The sequence below is a fragment of the Etheostoma cragini genome, chromosome 7 (genome assembly GCF_013103735.1).
Source record: "Etheostoma cragini isolate CJK2018 chromosome 7, CSU_Ecrag_1.0, whole genome shotgun sequence".
Lineage (NCBI taxonomy): Eukaryota > Metazoa > Chordata > Actinopteri > Perciformes > Percidae > Etheostoma > Etheostoma cragini.
Window position 1 is genome coordinate 3,692,368 of NC_048413.1, and position 17,557 is coordinate 3,709,924.

The 17,557-nt window shown below is 42.0% G+C and overlaps 4 protein-coding genes across 4 annotated transcripts in view; 1 reads left to right on the forward strand and 3 right to left on the reverse strand.

The window, feature by feature from the left end:
- The window catches only part of agmat (agmatine ureohydrolase (agmatinase)), a 5,873-nt gene extending 5,465 nt beyond the window's left edge, over window positions 1-408 (reverse strand). The window contains exon 1 of the mRNA XM_034875748.1: window positions 25-408. Coding sequence (XP_034731639.1) covers window positions 25-326 — 302 coding nt within the window. The 5' untranslated portion in view covers window positions 327-408. The remainder of the gene's footprint in view (window positions 1-24) is intronic.
- Window positions 409-1,376: 968 nt separating this feature from the next.
- Window positions 1,377-4,925, forward strand: LOC117947118 (tubulin alpha chain). Its single transcript, XM_034875747.1, has 4 exons — window positions 1,377-1,573; window positions 2,563-2,785; window positions 3,377-3,525; window positions 3,826-4,925. The coding sequence occupies exons 1-4, from the start codon at window positions 1,571-1,573 to the stop codon at window positions 4,804-4,806; spliced, it is 1,356 nt and encodes a 451-aa protein (XP_034731638.1). The 5' UTR covers window positions 1,377-1,570; the 3' UTR covers window positions 4,807-4,925.
- Window positions 4,926-5,344: 419 nt separating this feature from the next.
- pink1 (PTEN induced kinase 1) lies at window positions 5,345-13,337 on the reverse strand. Its single transcript, XM_034875742.1, has 8 exons — window positions 12,863-13,337; window positions 11,555-11,830; window positions 11,336-11,439; window positions 10,746-10,928; window positions 8,386-8,549; window positions 8,165-8,292; window positions 7,381-7,611; window positions 5,345-6,866 (listed from the first exon to the last, which is right to left on the reverse strand). The coding sequence occupies exons 1-8, from the start codon at window positions 13,217-13,219 to the stop codon at window positions 6,582-6,584; spliced, it is 1,728 nt and encodes a 575-aa protein (XP_034731633.1). The 5' UTR covers window positions 13,220-13,337; the 3' UTR covers window positions 5,345-6,581.
- A 1,994-nt stretch (window positions 13,338-15,331) lies between these two features.
- Window positions 15,332-17,557, reverse strand: part of LOC117947125 (trypsin) — a 4,210-nt gene continuing 1,984 nt past the window's right edge. The window contains exons 4-6 of the mRNA XM_034875754.1: window positions 17,244-17,382; window positions 16,889-17,143; window positions 15,332-15,809 (exon numbers count right to left, since the gene is read on the reverse strand). Coding sequence (XP_034731645.1) covers window positions 15,660-15,809; window positions 16,889-17,143; window positions 17,244-17,382 — 544 coding nt within the window. The 3' untranslated portion in view covers window positions 15,332-15,659. The remainder of the gene's footprint in view (window positions 15,810-16,888; window positions 17,144-17,243; window positions 17,383-17,557) is intronic.

Sequence of the window (17,557 nt, forward strand, 5' to 3'; positions counted from 1 at the left end):
CCCCCCCCCCCCTCCTCCTCCCACCTTGCTCCGGGTCGGTTGGAGGTCCCGGTGTCAATAGGGACCCCGATAAACGCCGCGTCCAGCCCGTCCGCCGTCTCCTGGAAAGGTAACTTGGCCATGGTGGGGATCCCCGACACCCGGGCCACAAACTCGGCGCTCGGCGGCACATTGTACCTTTTCCCCGAGCACTCTCTGCTGGAGGGTCTGCTCAGACGTCGTCTGTCGCGGTAAAGAGACGAAGTTGGACGAGGCAGAAAGAATAAGTCCGCTGCAGTCCCACCGTACACGCCAGGAAGTTTAACGGTTCTCCAAAATGAAAACATACTTGCTTTGAGTTCTGAGTTTGATGTCGCGCGGCGTGCGTTGAGTGACACAGAACTCCTGCTACTACTTTAAGTGTTTCCTAGTGGGCTCGGAAAATTCAGCATTAGCCGTAGCCGAACTGGACAGGATATGACCATAAGTAGGCTTCACCATGATAGGCTTTACGCTGCTGTGTTAAATGCACCATCAAACCAAATAAGGGTCATTCGTATTTGAGCTGTAAAATCGTGTGAAACGTTTTGTGCACACAAATCTAGTGTCACTTGTGTCAAATGGTTTTGCCGCTGTAATGTTGCACGTTTAAAAGCAGAGGTGTCTAAATTCTTTATGAAGGGCCAAAATGTTTCTGAATGGAAGGCAACGGGCCAAAAAGAAATGTTGATGTTGTGGAACACCGTAATTCTTGCTATTCTCCGTAGACAAAACATGCGTATGTAATGTAAATGGGACGTTTAACAGCACGCTGGTTACGTTGCCGTTAAATCGTTTCGTAGTCATTACTTTTAAAAGGAAAATAAGCATGAGCATGTCAAATCCATGGCAGGCCAGAACAAAGAGCAAACCTTGCCCGCGGGCCCCAAATTGGGCAGCCTTGTTTAAAAATGTTGTACTGCGCACATATATAATTTGCATGTGAAAAACGTTTGTGTTGTACTATTTAGTGCATGTGTAATAAAAATATGTGGAAGAATATTATCACCATCTGTTTCCTATCTGTGTGTCCAACCTTGAAGTTACAAGCAACACAATACGATATATTTATTTTTTTAATGTATGGTTACAAGCATATGCGCGAAGATTCTCTAAATCTACCCTATTTGTCTAAATCCTACACCGTTCAGATGTACACGCTTCTGTTCGCTTTTAGGATGGCGAAGGTATGTCCCACCCTACTCTGCCTCTGATTGGCCCACCATTATACTCTCGCCCAACCCTAACCAATCCCACTCCTCATGCCTAAAGCCTAACTAAATCCACCCAATGGGGACAACGAGAAGGTCTAGGCTACTAGCCAATCAGAGTCTGAGTAGGGCGGGTCAAGCCTTCGCCGTCCTAGGAAACGCAGATTTGCGAAAGTTGCGGCAAACGGAGGAGGGTTTGTACATGTGCGCACTTCACCTGTCCTCCTCAAGAGGCAGAGCTAGTGCGGTACATCAGCAGATCCGCAGCAGACCCCGCACACCTCGGACGCAAACACTCCCCAGACTTGTCTCATTACATTGCATAATAGCGACAAGCCATCATGGTAAGTGCGGTTTTGAATGCCATTTTTAACATGTTATTCCCATATGTATTGTTTATCGATGTTGTTAGGCCTAGGAGGCTAAAGGCTAGGCCTAGGGCTATTGAAAGGGATGGGGAGGAAAAATTGGTCATCTGTGAGATTTGCCTTTTGTTGTCTCGCCATATTCTGCAGCCCATTTAAATAGGTATATTGGCAATATTCTAGCTGTCAGACTAAAAAAAGTGTGTCGTTTTCACGTATGCATTCCTGCACGACTCACGCCTTAATCCTTCTCTGAGGTTTCTCCTCTAAATCTTCTTAGATCTGCTTGACTACATGGTTGCACATCAGCTTTTATCCCGGCTTTCTGGATGTTTTTACAATATAAAACAGCTTCTATATAGGCTAGGTCTACATTTATGTTACATCCAGTCAGTGCTCTTTGTTCTGAAGACAATTTTTATGTGAGATGAAAAAACATCTTTCACAGTCTTTGTGTGTAGCCTATTAGATATTATTTATATAATTATTATCTGTAAGCCTACTTGAAGGAAATAAATGAAATAGAAATGATGAATGACACATGATGTCAGTGAGAATGTAGCATTTTAAAGAGACAGCTCTGATCGTGTCTGACCTAGATAATCCTCTCCCAACAGTCGCTAATCCTTTGCGCAGTCGCAGTAGCAGCCTTTTGTCGCAGCAGAAAATGGATGGATTCATGTAAAATGAATGGTACACTGAACCTCAGTCAGACATGATATCACTGATAAAACCTGGTTTAACAATAAAAATATTTTTTTATAGAAGAAGAATTATTCAAATTGGGCCTAGTTTGTGCTGATCTGTAGGTTCTCTTAAAAAATAATCCTCTATTCTATTTTTTTTTTTTACAGCAATGGTTGTGGTTTCCTTTGTCAGCACTGCAATGATTCAACATTATTTAATCCAAATCTTCTCTCCCATTCCCTTCCCTTCCCATCCCCTCCCCCCACCCCACCCCACCCTAGCGTGAGTGTATCTCCATCCATGTCGGTCAGGCCGGAGTCCAGATTGGCAACGCCTGCTGGGAGCTTTATTGCCTGGAACATGGGATCCAGCCTGATGGGCAGATGCCCAGTGACAAAGCCATCGGAGGAGGAGACGATTCCTTCAACACCTTCTTCAGTGAGACCGGAGCTGGAAAGCACGTCCCCAGGGCTGTTTTTGTGGATCTGGAGCCCACTGTCATCGGTAAATTCTCATTATAGATAAATAGATATTACATATGCACAATCAGGGGCGGATGCAGGATTTTTGGGATGCCAGGGAGGGACAATCATATGTCAGGGGGAGCCAGTGCATCCCCGTGTCACTCTTCTAGCCCCGCCCAAATGCACAATAAATCTTTTTTTTTTTTAAATCGTCATGGCGTTGTCAACTGGCACAGTAAACACATTGCGAAAGGCTGCGACTTATCACAAACAACACTTACACTTTGTTGTGTTAGTGTGTTAAAACTACAGTTAAAAAAAATGTAACCAATTTGTTTTTTTGTGCTGCCTTTAATGTTCAATTCAATGAAATTTGTTCAATAAAAGACTGTTGGAAATTTTTTCCTTTCATTTGTTTTAAATTTAACAAGCAACGTGTTGTATTTTAGGAGAATACTGAAAGCAGCAGGATGCAGAACTGAGTGCAATTTAGTATCTGTTAATGTTCATCAAATTATCTCATATCGCACATTTTCCTCATATCGTGCAGCCCTTAATCTTATCTAACATAGTTTGGTCTTCATTTAATTGAGTCCAACCCTTAGTTTATTTCTCATTGGATGTGTTTTAGATGAGGTGCGCACCGGGACCTACCGCCAGCTGTTCCACCCTGAGCAGCTGATCACCGGGAAGGAGGATGCTGCCAACAACTACGCCCGCGGACACTACACCATCGGCAAAGAGATCATCGACCTGGTGCTGGACCGGATCCGCAAACTGGTGGGGAACTAATATCAGGAGGGATATTTTCATAATTATGAGCTCAAATATTTAAATGAAATGACATAAGTATATCACAGGGGGTATCCCTGCAATTATAAGTCTAAGGTGCAGCGATTAATTGCACAGCCCAAGGTTCCTCCCCCAGTTTTATTATTTATGTATTTAATTATTATCTGCTCTAGCTTTTACTATGTTTAAGACGATTTTTTCCACAAGCAAAATACGTGCATCTTAGACTTCCAGTAACAGGGAGAACACTGCATCATGTGACCACTGGTTCTCCCCCTCTGTCCCCAGGCCGACCAGTGCACCGGCCTTCAGGGCTTCCTGGTCTTCCACAGCTTCGGAGGTGGCACCGGTTCTGGTTTCACCTCCCTGCTGATGGAGCGCCTGTCTGTTGACTACGGCAAGAAGTCCAAGCTGGAGTTCTCCATCTACCCAGCTCCCCAGGTGTCCACTGCTGTGGTGGAGCCCTACAACGCCATCCTGACCACCCACACCACCCTGGAGCACTCTGACTGTGCCTTCATGGTGGACAACGAGGCCATCTACGATATCTGCCGTAGGAACCTCGATATCGAGCGTCCCACTTACACCAACCTGAACAGGTTGATCAGTCAGATAGTGTCCTCCATCACTGCCTCCCTTCGTTTTGACGGTGCCCTCAATGTTGATCTGACAGAGTTCCAAACCAATTTGGTGCCATATCCCCGTATCCACTTCCCTCTGGCCACCTATGCCCCTGTCATCTCTGCTGAGAAGGCTTACCATGAGCAGCTCTCTGTGTCAGAAATCACCAACGCCTGCTTTGAGCCAGCCAATCAGATGGTGAAATGCGACCCTCGCCACGGCAAATACATGGCCTGCTGCCTGCTGTTCCGTGGCGACGTGGTTCCCAAAGATGTGAATGCGGCCATCGCCACCATTAAAACCAAACGCTCCATCCAGTTTGTGGACTGGTGCCCCACTGGTTTCAAGGTGGGCATCAACTACCAGCCGCCCACTGTAGTTCCTGGTGGAGACCTGGCCAAGGTCCAGAGGGCCGTGTGCATGCTGAGCAACACCACTGCTATTGCAGAGGCCTGGGCTCGGCTTGACCACAAGTTTGATCTGATGTACGCTAAGCGTGCCTTCGTCCACTGGTATGTGGGTGAGGGGATGGAGGAGGGAGAGTTCTCCGAGGCCAGAGAGGACATGGCCGCTCTGGAGAAGGATTACGAGGAGGTTGGAGTCGACTCTATTGAGGGTGAGGGAGAGGAGGAAGGAGAGGAGTATTAAAGGAACACAAAAGCACCAGTTAAACATAAGCACAGAACTGTTCGTCTATTCATTACCAGCTTCGTTATGTTCAGAGTAAAATTCTGGCTCTGTCCTAAATAAAATTCCTGTAATGTGAAGTTGTTTGTGTTATTTATTGAACCTTTTTGTGAATACTAAAGAATAAACTATAAGTTGCAGGTGTCATTTTATAATCTTAAAATACTAAATCCTATACCTTTGGATGTCATCAGATGAATTGTAGAGATGTTTGAGAAATAGCTGCGCACCAAAAAAAACTACATTACATGTCAGGTTTGGTAGAATATACAGTGTTTGAGTTCTTCTTAATATGTGCTTATTTTTAAACTGGCCAGCGTATTTGAGCTAAACAGAATAACATCTCTGTCAGAAGGGAAACCTAACACCCCCCCCCCCCTTTACCAAATTATCTCAATGCGTATGCAACTATCTAATTAATCTTAATTCACTTAACTTGCAGAGATATAACCTTAGAAACAAGAGGTGGTTAAATAAATGGATTATGCATCCATGCTCCTTTTCAGACTTTTATTCTTAAACAGCGGAAGAAATTTACATACAGTATATCCAAAGTACTTCTCACCATCTTTAGTATTAAAATGTACACTCTTTATCTTGCATCCCCTATTGTCCACACTTATATTTAATAATGTTATGTAGCCAAAATCAGATCATAGTGAAGAGTAACATCACTATTCAAATCATCTTTTTTTCAAATAATTTACCAGAATATGATAGATACTATAGATAAGCTGGCAACAAACACCGATAACCCATAACAAGTGCAAGAGCGAGTGCAAACATGGACATAAAGTGCGAAACCACATGAACAAAAACACATTAATATCGGTCAATAAACTGCATGATCCATGCCATCTACCATATTGGGATAACTGTAGAAACATGTTGTTGGGGAGGATTTTTCAATAATTACGTTGCACATGTTGTGTGTAAGTGATTGTCTGGCTCACACCCTTACACAGACCCCCAACCTGTTTTAAGCCAACAGTTTGGACAAAGTAAGGCTGCCTGTTACCTTGGTACATGTATAACGGTTACCCTACACAGTAGGGTCCAGTTTGCACTTTTTACTCTATGGCAAAATAACGTGCATCGGCCTTCATCTTTATCAGTCCAAAACGTCTACACAGACCAACTTAAATCAAACCCACAGGGAACAACAACTGCAGTGTGGGGTCTTTCTTAGAAATTATATGTAAAGTGCATCAGAGCTTGTGAAAGTAAATATCTACTCTTATAAACAAATACCAGCAGCCACTGGTACCTTGCATTTTGGGGCCAATTGAGTAGTTTGTGTCTGACAAACAACACTCATTTAGGGATAACTTTATCCTAGAAAACACAGAGAAACCAAGGTCTTTTTTCCACTAACAGTAGCCTGTATAGTCTGTGATGCCACACACCCACAAGACATGTTGCATTTAGCATAAAGGGGCACTAGTAGCACTTTAGAATTAACTCCAGCTAATACTGTGGTGACGCTGAGTTTGTGAGAACACATGATCAAGAATTTTAGTAGCAATAGACTATTGTAGGGGTGGATTACACCATGTGATAATTCACGATAACTGCTGGAATACACTGATGATGTACAACAGTGTCAGAGTACAGTGTCGGTGGAGTCTTGCTTAACAGCCATTGGATATAAAGATTACAACAAAAAACTCTACGAAGGCTCCCGGTCTATCCATGTCGAACTTAAGCTATCTGTCTCTGAACAAGTGAGATCGGATCTATGCAGACAGAACGCAGGCCTGACGCTGCTCTCGCCCGAACAGTAGGAAGCCCACAGCGGTGCGCAGGTCCTCCAGGTCCAGGTTAGACAGGAAGCTCCTCTGAAGCTCCGCCTCCACCATGTTCCCCCGGAGTCCACTGCAGCCCGTCAGGAGAACCACAGCCGACTGGCACAGCAGCCAGTCAGCCAGCTTTCTCAAGCCGATGCCGTCCTGGTTGGCCAGGACCTTCCGCCCCCAGAGGCTAAGATGTAGCATGTTAGCTGCCACACGGGCACTGGGGCGCTGCAGAGAAATAATAACATATAAGAGTATTAAAGAGTAGTATCAAAGAGTTGGTTAAGTGAGGATATCTTATACTGTACAAAAAGATGGGCAAACTTCCTACCACTGTACAAAAGTGAAGCCAAAATATCCTGGATATGCGCGCCGCCATTTTGTAATTTTGGAGGTAGAGCCTGCACAGTCTCCATCAAGAAATTTCACCCTGTTTTATAGAATCATATAACTTCTCAAAACCAAACTTATCAGAAAAAATTACACTTGAACAAGCATCAGCTTAAAAACAACTACCTAAATGACAGAAATCACTTCAGGAAAAATGTCTTTGACGTGTACTAGACAGGATTTATTTGTTTTGGTCAGTGTTACATGCACTTCCAGGGAGGGGGCAGGGTTTATGACCTTTACAGCAGCCAGCCACCAAAGGGCAATCCAGATGTTTTGGCTTCATTTATAGAGTCCATCCATCAACCCCAGCTTAATTATCAATCATCAGATGTCCACAGCCCCGCTATACCTTGCATGGGTTCCTCCTGAGGAGCAACTGGATCACTAACTGCACATCAGCTGGACATCCAGAGGGCAGAGGAGGAAGCTGCTTCTCCTGGTAACTCCTGCTCTCCAGTCCCACTGCCCGATAGAATGGGTTAGGCTGGCCGAATATCTCATAGGAGATGGCACCCACCGCCCAGGCATCCGCCTTACTGTATTCAATCACCACACCACACCCCGGAACTGCAGTGGCCACCTTTAGCCAGACACATCATGGGAATGAGAGTGATTAAACGTGGGGTTATTTAAGAAAAGTAATATTAGGGTTAACTGTGGTGACTTGTATGATTGTAAACAGAGCTTTAACAATTCCAAATTTTGCTGTACAATTAATTGTCTCACAAAGAATTTCGATCAACAACTTAATTGTCTATTTCAGTCAAATTTAAAAATATTCATTCATTCCTAACGACCAACTCATGTTAGCAATTAATTGCAATAGAAATCTCAATTACGTAAAAATATTGCGAATAGACAACTATGTAATAATTGCTACAGGCCTAATTGTACAACTCTTCTTTTTAAACTACATTTTTTGTCTTAGTGTGTCAAACTCCAGTTTGTGCAAATCTGTATTGTACAGCATTGTATAAACAATGATTCTTGCACACATCCCTTTAAAAAAACACACCCTTTTGGGTGTCTGATAGTGCTGTGCTTCTTTATTGCCGTTCTGCTGTACAGGGATCAATAAGAGACGGCTCGGCAACCGATTTTATGAATAACAATGAAGAGCTGCTAAAGCTTACCTCAGGGGCCATAAGGGAGGCATTCCCTCCTCTGGTGACCCACATGCTGTTGAAGGGCAGCTGTAGCTTAGAGTCACTCTGAGCCAAGCAGCAGCCAAAGTCAGTAATCACTAAACGAGGACAACCATCTGCATGAAGGCAAAATCAATTTCAATGTTAACAGTGAACTGATGTAATCAAATCCCTAAAATCTTCTCTTGCTGACCTTTTATTTCTCTCACCTGAGTCAAACTCCAGCAGCACGTTGTCCGATTTGAGATCCCTGTGGGCAACACCCTGTCTACACAGGTGGTCAACCCCCTCCAGGAGCTGCAGCACCATCAGAGAGCCCCGCCTGCGGCCGGGTGTTGACATTTCCAAGTACTGTCTCAGCGTGCCGGGGTAGCTGTAGCACAGAACAAGACACACGATGTTAGTCGTACTCCACTCTACCACAGACGTTTTCTCATATACACCTCTTTTAAAGTTGTAATGTAATTTAATTTGTAAGTTTTTCATGAAATCAAAGCCAGTTTGTGAAACTATGTATGATCTGAGTTTTTTTTCACCAACTGTCGTTCAATGTATTTCCATTCTGTCATTACCTCTCTATAAAGTGGTGAAAAGTGGGACTTATGCTTCTGCAAAGCTTTCACCACAGTCTACATAAGTGGGCTGAAGTTTATACTTGTGCGTTGAATTGTGTGTGTCAATCTCTTTAAGAGAATATCAGAGCAGTTTGGGGGTGTACGTGGGAAGTGAGTGGTAGAGCGAGTCACAGAGTGGCGGAGATTCCCTTCTGAGCAGGTACCCACTATAGAGGCATAGTGAGAAAAAGTTTCTCCTCTGTGTTTTCTGAAAAAGTGGGAAATCTGTAGCAGGAAAAGTTTTATTTATTTTTTATCAAAGATGTTTTCCGGGCTTTTCCGCCTTTATTTGACAGGACAGCTAGGTGAGAAAGGGCGGGGGGGGGTGGACCTGTGACATGCAGTAAATCGTCACAGGTCAGATTTGAACCCTGGACCTCTGCGTCGAGGAATAAATCTCCCTGTGTATGTGCGCCTTCTCTACCCACTGATAAGCAAAAGGCCACTGTAGTAGGAAGAGTAACCCTCTCCTTGATTTCCTATTGTTTATGGCGAAGGAGAACCAGGAAATGAGTAGGGGGAAATGCAACAATACCACAGCCAAGCAACGTGCTCCATATATTGTCATGTACCTACGTATGTACCAACAGCAATTTAATGCAAGAAGAAGCATAAATTGGCGTGTGAGTGTGAAGGACACAAATTGTTGACTAGGTGACACTATTGTCCTTTAGGAACATTTTGTAAGATAACAGGTGTGTTATTAGATGGGGGAGCACAAATAGTATTTGACTGCACCGCAATACCACAGTAGCTCATGTTAAGGTTAATGAAATGTTGAAATGTTTATGGAGCTTGATGAACACAGATCAATTCTTAAGTTTAATTTGAAGATCATTTAGCGAGCAATACATATAAGCAAAAATGCAACGAAAACCATTGGACTGTGTTATTTCTAAATAATACGGAGTAGTGTACAGTTCACAAGCCATATATTGTTGGTTGTTATCCCCATCTAGCAGCCTCTCAGTGGCTTTAAGTTTTAGGCTTAGCCATTAGAAGTGCTTTTCATTTTAACTGGTGGGGTCCGCCATTCCTGCTCGGGATTCAATCCACAGGCATGAGGGATTCACAGGAAACGATGCAGCATGTGTTACTGTTTGAAATTTTTTCTCACAAACATGTATCACTCGCGTCACTCTCACTTATCCCCTAGTGCTGGAACTGCTCATTTTAACCAAACCTTTCCTTCTGCTCCAAGCTAAAAGCATTCAACTGTCAACACACACGCAGACACACGCAGTCACACGAAAACGCAATGCATTTGTCACCATGGTTGGTGCTGACACCCATTGTGCATCAAAAATGCATCAAAATAAGACAATTGTCATTGTTCTGATTTTCTTTACAGTGGATCCGGTTTACAGGGAGTAATGGAACATAAAGGAACAACCACAGCAAATAGTTAGATAATAAAATGTAGTGTGCCCTGCTCTTGTGTGGAAAACTACTTGCACCATGTGCAGCATGAACTTAGATCATGACTGATCATGGCATGATTGACTGGCTTCTTTATTGAATCAGCACAAGAAGTGTTTTCCCGAGGATTGTGAAAGACTATTGCGCGGGGGAAAATATGCAATTTTACATCCTTTTGGACTATCATTACCATGTATGTAAAACATTGAAAAACCTAGAGCAGACGATAAATAAGACTCAAAAAGCGTAAAAACAAAACTTGCTAAAGATGTCCACAGGGGTACGCCTACAATCATTAGATCTGGGGAAAGTAATTTAGTTAGTTTTAATGATTACATGATTTTACATGAATTTCGCTTAGGTGGTGCTTAAAACAGCTTGGGTGCTGCACCTAAGCCCTATAACTGTAAGAAAAAAAACCTGCACTTGCTGTTAACACCATTAACCACAGTTGTCATCAAATCAACCGGGATTTATGATGATGACTTTAAGATGAAGCCGGTGACAGTGAGAGAGTGAAAGACGGCAGGTCTTACTTCTTCATGACGAGGAAAAGAGTGCGATTGTTGCCCAGACCAGCAGGGTTAAGCCTGGCTGGCAGCACATCTGGATACTCTTCTTGGGCACCTGCTAGCAATGGGACGTCCGCTGTGAAAGCCCGGTACACTCTGATCACATTAGGGTGTGCTGATACTCGTTTGGGCAGGACTCCAAACTGTCTGCATGGAGAGAGTTCACAACAGTTCATAAGCATTTTCCAGCACTATGTTCAGGACTGCAAAAGACTAGTATATGAAAGTCACATAAGTCCCACATAGGGCTAGGTTACGAATTTAATACTTTTTAAGCACGTACCCAATGGCATCTAAATTAGAGAGTATCGGAAAATGCCTCGTCATTCAATACCGAATTTCAATACCTAAGAGACGCACAGAGACAGGGCTTATGCGGTAGGAGCTGAAAAACGTATACAAAGATTTGTGGCAAAATGTGTAATGTTGTTATCGTTGTTTAATAAAATTGCTATTGAAAAAATAGTTTTAGGAACTAATGTCAAAGCCATAGTATTGGTATCTTTACCGTTATGGAAACAGTTTGAACAATACCCAGACCTAGTCATACATACCCGTCCAGAGTGATTTCTTCCTTTTCCTGCTTTAAGACCAGGGGGCCTGCAGGAACCAGCTCTTGCGACATGGATTTTAATATTGCCTCACTTGACGACCCGGCCTGCAAACAAATGCCATTAAAAGATACATGTCAGTACTGATTTGTGCCTGTCATCTGTAAGGATTAGTACCTACAACTGTGAGCAAAAAACTGTGGAATATTGTAGAATACCAACCCCAAAGTTCCACATCATCTTGATAGCCATAGGGAAGGTTCTTAGCGAGCAGCATGTCAGAGACCGAGCCGTCTCCCCTTCCTCTTCGTCTTCTCTCGGCTGCACCATGGAGCACTTGCTGGTACTCTCCTTCGGTGGGGCAAACCGAGCTGCAGCCTCGTACACAGCAGCGTTGGAGCCTTTCCCAATCTGATTCCCGATAATGTAATCCTCCAGTTTATATCCAGAGGTGAATGGCTTGAGTGGGCTCTGGAATCTTTTCTTCCTAAACACTGCCTGCAAATTTGGAAAAACATAATATAACATGCAGAAAGATAGTTATGTGCAAACTCCATCTGAAGGCCAGTTGAAGGATATGGAGATGCATGGATTAAAAGCAAATACAAATGAAAGCATCAAGATAATAATTTACGTTTATGGTCACTGTTCTAGTACAATGACATGTCATTTGGAGCAAGCCTGTAGATGCCTATTTAAGGATAAAAACTATTATGAAGTATAACAGGTATAAGATTGAAAAATATAAACTAAGATACATGTAACATAATAAATACCATACATACACAGAACAAACGTGATCCGTACTGGAAGCAAGTGAAGCCAGTAGTGCAGCATGATTTGAGAGTTATTGCCCAAATTTTTATTTTGTAATATAGTGCATGATTGCACTTTAAATTAAAAGAGGTAAGAAGATGGATAATTTATAAACAGTCACAGTGGTTAAGATATAAGCATCCTACGCAGTAGTAACAGCAGTAAGAAGGAAATTGACAGGATTAGTGCAAAGCAGGTGGACAACTTTTACTTTAGATCTCAATAAAATCCATACACAATAACAACAATACTCAAATCCTTTACTAAATTAAAACTAGTTGAGTGTTTTTGGATTAAAATTTGGTTTTATGTAAAAGTACAGAGGTATTACTAGCAAAATATTAAGTATGCAGTATGTATGTATTGTAAGTATTGTAAGTATGTATTGTTGGTTCAGTATTACTGGTGTTGATATGTTAGCAGATTTTAAATTGGTACAACAATAAAGTAGTTAATTTAATGTCCTTTGTTGGATAGTTTAATCTGCAACAACAATGCACACTATTTTATAAGTTGATTATTTTTTTTGTAAGTAAAATGTCAATTAGCAAGTAGTTACTACCAGGTTGTCAGTTAAATGTAGCGTTAGTGTAGTAGAAGTACTTAGCATTAAAAGTAAATAAGAAGCCAGAGCCATCTTTCTCTATCACTCTGGTAAGCACCTCAAAACTATTTTACAGTACGTAAGAACAACTTTATCTGGGGACACCATACCTGGATCTCCTCACATGTCGCCACACTATTTCTGTCATCTTCAAGCTGTTGTTCGATAAGCCCCACGCCGAGGCCAAAAGCCAAAAACACGGCCCTGTTTCGCGGGGACCCGCCGCTAAACGTTCTCCTGAAGCCGGCGGACTGGAGCTGGGCTGCCAGGCCCTTCAGAGAGGTGCGGTAATAGCGGTACCGAGACGGCAGGAAAGCCTGAGGCTGAACGGTGCGGACCGACGGGCCTACACGGAAACGGTCAGCTCGGAGCTTTGCTGCGACTCGGCCACCCGATTTCAGGAGACCCAGCTGAAAAACCGAGCGGCCCAGCTCGAGCCCCCGGCTAATAGCGTGTTTCACAGACATAATTTACCCGGAAAGGTAACTTAAGCTGTTTCCTGAGTCCGCTTGTATCAGCCAGTCCTCTGCTATCTCAGGCAAAGATAGTGTCGTAAACAAAACAACTGTTACTGAGCATGCGCGATAATGACACGCGACCTAAATATCTTCACAACAAGTGATTCCAAATGTTTGCCAGCCTTCTTTAAATATAAAGACTGATTCCAGTTTTGTTTTTTCTGCCTTTCTTTCAACATACAGTCTATGGACAACTACATTCTCCAGTTGACTGCCTTCTCCTTCTTCTTTTCCCTCCTCCACTTCCTCCTGTGCACACTCCTGGGCCTACTCAGAATTTGAATATAAATGATCGTTCTCAGCAGTGAACCACTGCAATACAGCATCCATACAAAAACATTCATTTACTTGGCCTAAAGGGTGACCATATTTTGATTTCCAAAAAAGAGGATACTTGGCCGGCCTCAAAACACAAATTCAGATGAACACACTTTATTATGCCTCAATGGTATAAAAATAACTTATTTGGCCTAATAAAATAAAACATGTAACAACCTGTAACAAAATAATAGATCTTTTCAAATAAATAAATATGAAATAATGTTCTAAATATGACCTATTCTGTGCATTGCTGCTCCGCTGTCTGATCTGCTCCCTGTATGTTCTCCCTGAATGTGCTCCTTGTCTGATCAGCTCCCTGTATATGTGCTCCCTGTCTGATTTGCTCTCTGTATGTGCTCCCTGTCTGATCTGCTCCCTGTATGTGCTCCCTGTCTGATTTGCTCTCTATATGTGCTCCCTGTCTGATCTGCTCCCTGTATGTTCTTCCTGTCTGATTTGCTCTCTGTATGTGCTCCCTGTCTGATTTGCTCTGTGTATGTGCTCCCTGTCTGATCTGCTCCCTGTATGTGCTTCCTGCCTGATCTGCTCTTTGTATGTGCTCCACTGTTCGAACTGCTCCCTGTATGTCCTCTGCTGTCTGATCTACTCCATGTATGTGCTCCCTGTCTGATCTGCCCCCCCGATGCTCCGGACAGTACGTAAAAAGAAATGTCCGGGCACAACAGGACGTTTGGTCACCCTAGGCCTACAGGCTATTGATATAGCTATATCAGTGTTCCTGGCCAATAAGCCACAAGTGTGCAAGTCTGCATTTGGGTTTAGAGCCCTTGTTTGGGCAAGATGTCATTTTTTCTTTTTCTTTGTTCCAAAATAAATCAACCAGAAAGGTGTAAGCAACAATGCAGAAGCCTCTTAGCACCGTAAATGTGTCATATTTACACTATGCTATGGACAGCTTTATGAAATTCAATCAGCAGAGATAAAGACTTTCCTTTCTTAACCTGGAGGTGAAATCTGAACTAGCAACCTCTTTTGGTCTTCAATGGCTCATGAAAAACGTTTTTTGATCTAGTTGTCCTCTTTGTGGCTTTTCTGGACAGATTGTTGGAGATAATTCATTGATGACCAGCGTGTGACGCTAGAAGTGGAATTGTTTATATAAATGTGGCGTAATTGGTTCAGTTGTGTTGTGCACAGCAAGGTCACAGTTTTTTTTTGACCGTGGTTAAGTGTAGATTAAAAGAAGGGCAGTTATTTTGTTTGATTAGTTTTGTTTATTTTAAATAAATGGATTGTCATATCCAAAGTGAACTTTAAACTCTTGGACAACAAGTTATTCACTTGCAAGTTCTAGTACCAAGACACACTTTTACACCGATGCCATGTGTTAATTACAAACCGAACAAAGGAACAAATGTGTGTCAACACAGATGTTGCTGATTTAACTAATGACAATGTCATTAATTGGCCTTTATGATTCTTGTGATGGCAAGGCAAGAGATTCCTACAATCATGTACAGGTCTTTGCATAAAACAACTGCGGGTGATTTAGACAATCATTCAGGTATTGTAACATTGAGAAAGGATCAGTGTATACACCCAGTACTTTGGTATGATGTCTTTAAGAAATAGCAATGGGGCTAGGTGATAATTCCATATTATCATTGATTTTAACCATATTGCCCAGCTCTACTGATTAATGTTCCTTTAACAACTTTGCTACTACTACTACTAATACTAATGATAATAATAATAACAACAATAATAATAGTAATGAAATGACAATATAATGGGTTTATTTCTGTGTCTTATTTCTCTACCAGAACAACAAAAGAATGGAAATCAACTAATTGTAAACACATCACCATATTTCCTAGAAACCTTGTATCTTGAGATAACCCATGCAGGCTCTATATACCATACCCCAACATTATGAACTGCAATTAAACTAAGTCTGTGAAGGTGATAGTGTTATTAAAAATAACACACACAAAGAAAGGTATTAGAAATGAAATAGGCCATTGCTGTTTGTTTTCAAAATGAATACATCTTGAAGCCTGTGTCTTCATGCGGCTCATCAAGGATTGTGGTGACTGTTCATGGCGTCTTATTGTTGTTCCGTAATCCATTTGATCCAAGGGATGTAGTTCCTCACTTTGGTGTAGACTCCAGGGAAGTAAGGGTTTGCACAGCTGATACCCCAGGAGACAATGCCCTCGAAGAGGCCGTTGCAGATAAGGGGACCACCGGAGTCACCCTGTGGATCACCAAGACAAATTACAGATGCTGGACTAACTAAAATAGTTGCTGAAGTAGGAAACACGCATGCAGAGCAACAATGAAGAGAGGGGTAATAATGTTCCTAATGATAACATGCACTGCACAGCGATGGTGGAAGAAGTACTCAGATATTTTACTTAAGTAAAAGTAGCCAAAACCACAGTGTGGAAAGACTCTGTTACAAAGTGTAGGTAAAAGTACAAATTTATTAACATCAAATATACAAAAAGTACTCGTTATGCAGAATGGCCTGTTTCAAAATAATGTATTATATTATTGAATTATAGTTATTAATGCATTAAGGTGAGACCCTGCAGGCAAAAGTATCATTTTTCAAATTTGAGTTTTTGATTCCATAAGGGATCTTCTTGCAGACTGTTATATATAAGAAAACATCCAAAATACACATTTAGATGTTCATTGTACTACACTTTTTGCGCCTGTGAATTTCTTCTAAATTCCCCAAAAGTTAGCTTTAGAGAATGCCTCATTTGCATACTTAAACATACAATTTCAAAAACTTGTAATACAAAATAAATTTGTCATAATGTAAGTAATCAACAGGGGTTGGATTCAAAGTGTCTTACTAAAAACCTGCAGTGTCTCCCTTTAATGTGTTCAGCACTTTAATGCTGCAGCCGGTAAATGTGGGGCTCATTTTAAAGTAATATTTATACTGCTGGGTAGCATATATACACACATATATGCACAATAATGTGTCTGCAAAGTCATTGAGTCAAATTAATGAAGTGAAGTTGTACAACAACAACATTTGCCTCTGAATATTAGTGGAGTAGAAGTTTAAAGTAGCTTAACTTGTAGTTATGTAAAGTACAAGTACCTCAGTAAATTAAATGTACTTAGTTACTTTCCACCACTGCACCACTAGACAGGACATCATTATGCTACATTGTACTGTACTAACTAAAACGTGCAACAAAGAATCATATTTCCTTTTGGATGATTGAAGTATCTATCTATCTATGCTGAGCAATAAAAAAGGGAAATAGAGCATGCAGCACATGCATCAGAACAAAAGAAAGAAACAATCTGTACCTGGCAGGAATCCTTGCCACCTAGTTGTGTTCCAGCACACAGCATATTTGAAGTGATCCTCCCCCAGTAGTAATAAAAGCAGAAGGGCACTATTCTCACGTCCACAGAACGTAGCACAGGAGACAGGTAGTAACTGTAAATCTGTGTCACACCCCAGCCGCTCACTGTGCACACGTCATTATGAAGTGAAGGAGTGTTTTCATCAGGCAGAACAGCTGGCTGGACGTTGGCATTCAGCTGGGCTGGCCTGCTCAGCTGCAACACACACCAAAGTTTGTCACTCGGGAACCAGAACGACGAGTGTATGCTTGTCTCAAGAGCTCTGCGTACCATATCTGCTGTTTCTCCTGCTTACCTTGATCATCATGATGTCGTTGTCGAATGAGTTGTAGTTAAAGTTGTGGACAAATATCTTTGAGACATTAAAGACCTGTTCAAATCCTTCTTCCGTGGTCAGGCTGTGCTCACTTAACACCACCAGCATTCGACTGCTCCTGATGGTCAAAAACAGACTTCAGAAATGACCCTTTAACTGTAAAATATAATTTTCACATATTTACTGTCACAATTCCTTCCTCATTATATAATAACATTTTCAATTGTAACATCTCAAAACATCAGTGTTAATCAATCAATCTGCCAATCAACTAACCAACCAGTCAACAACAA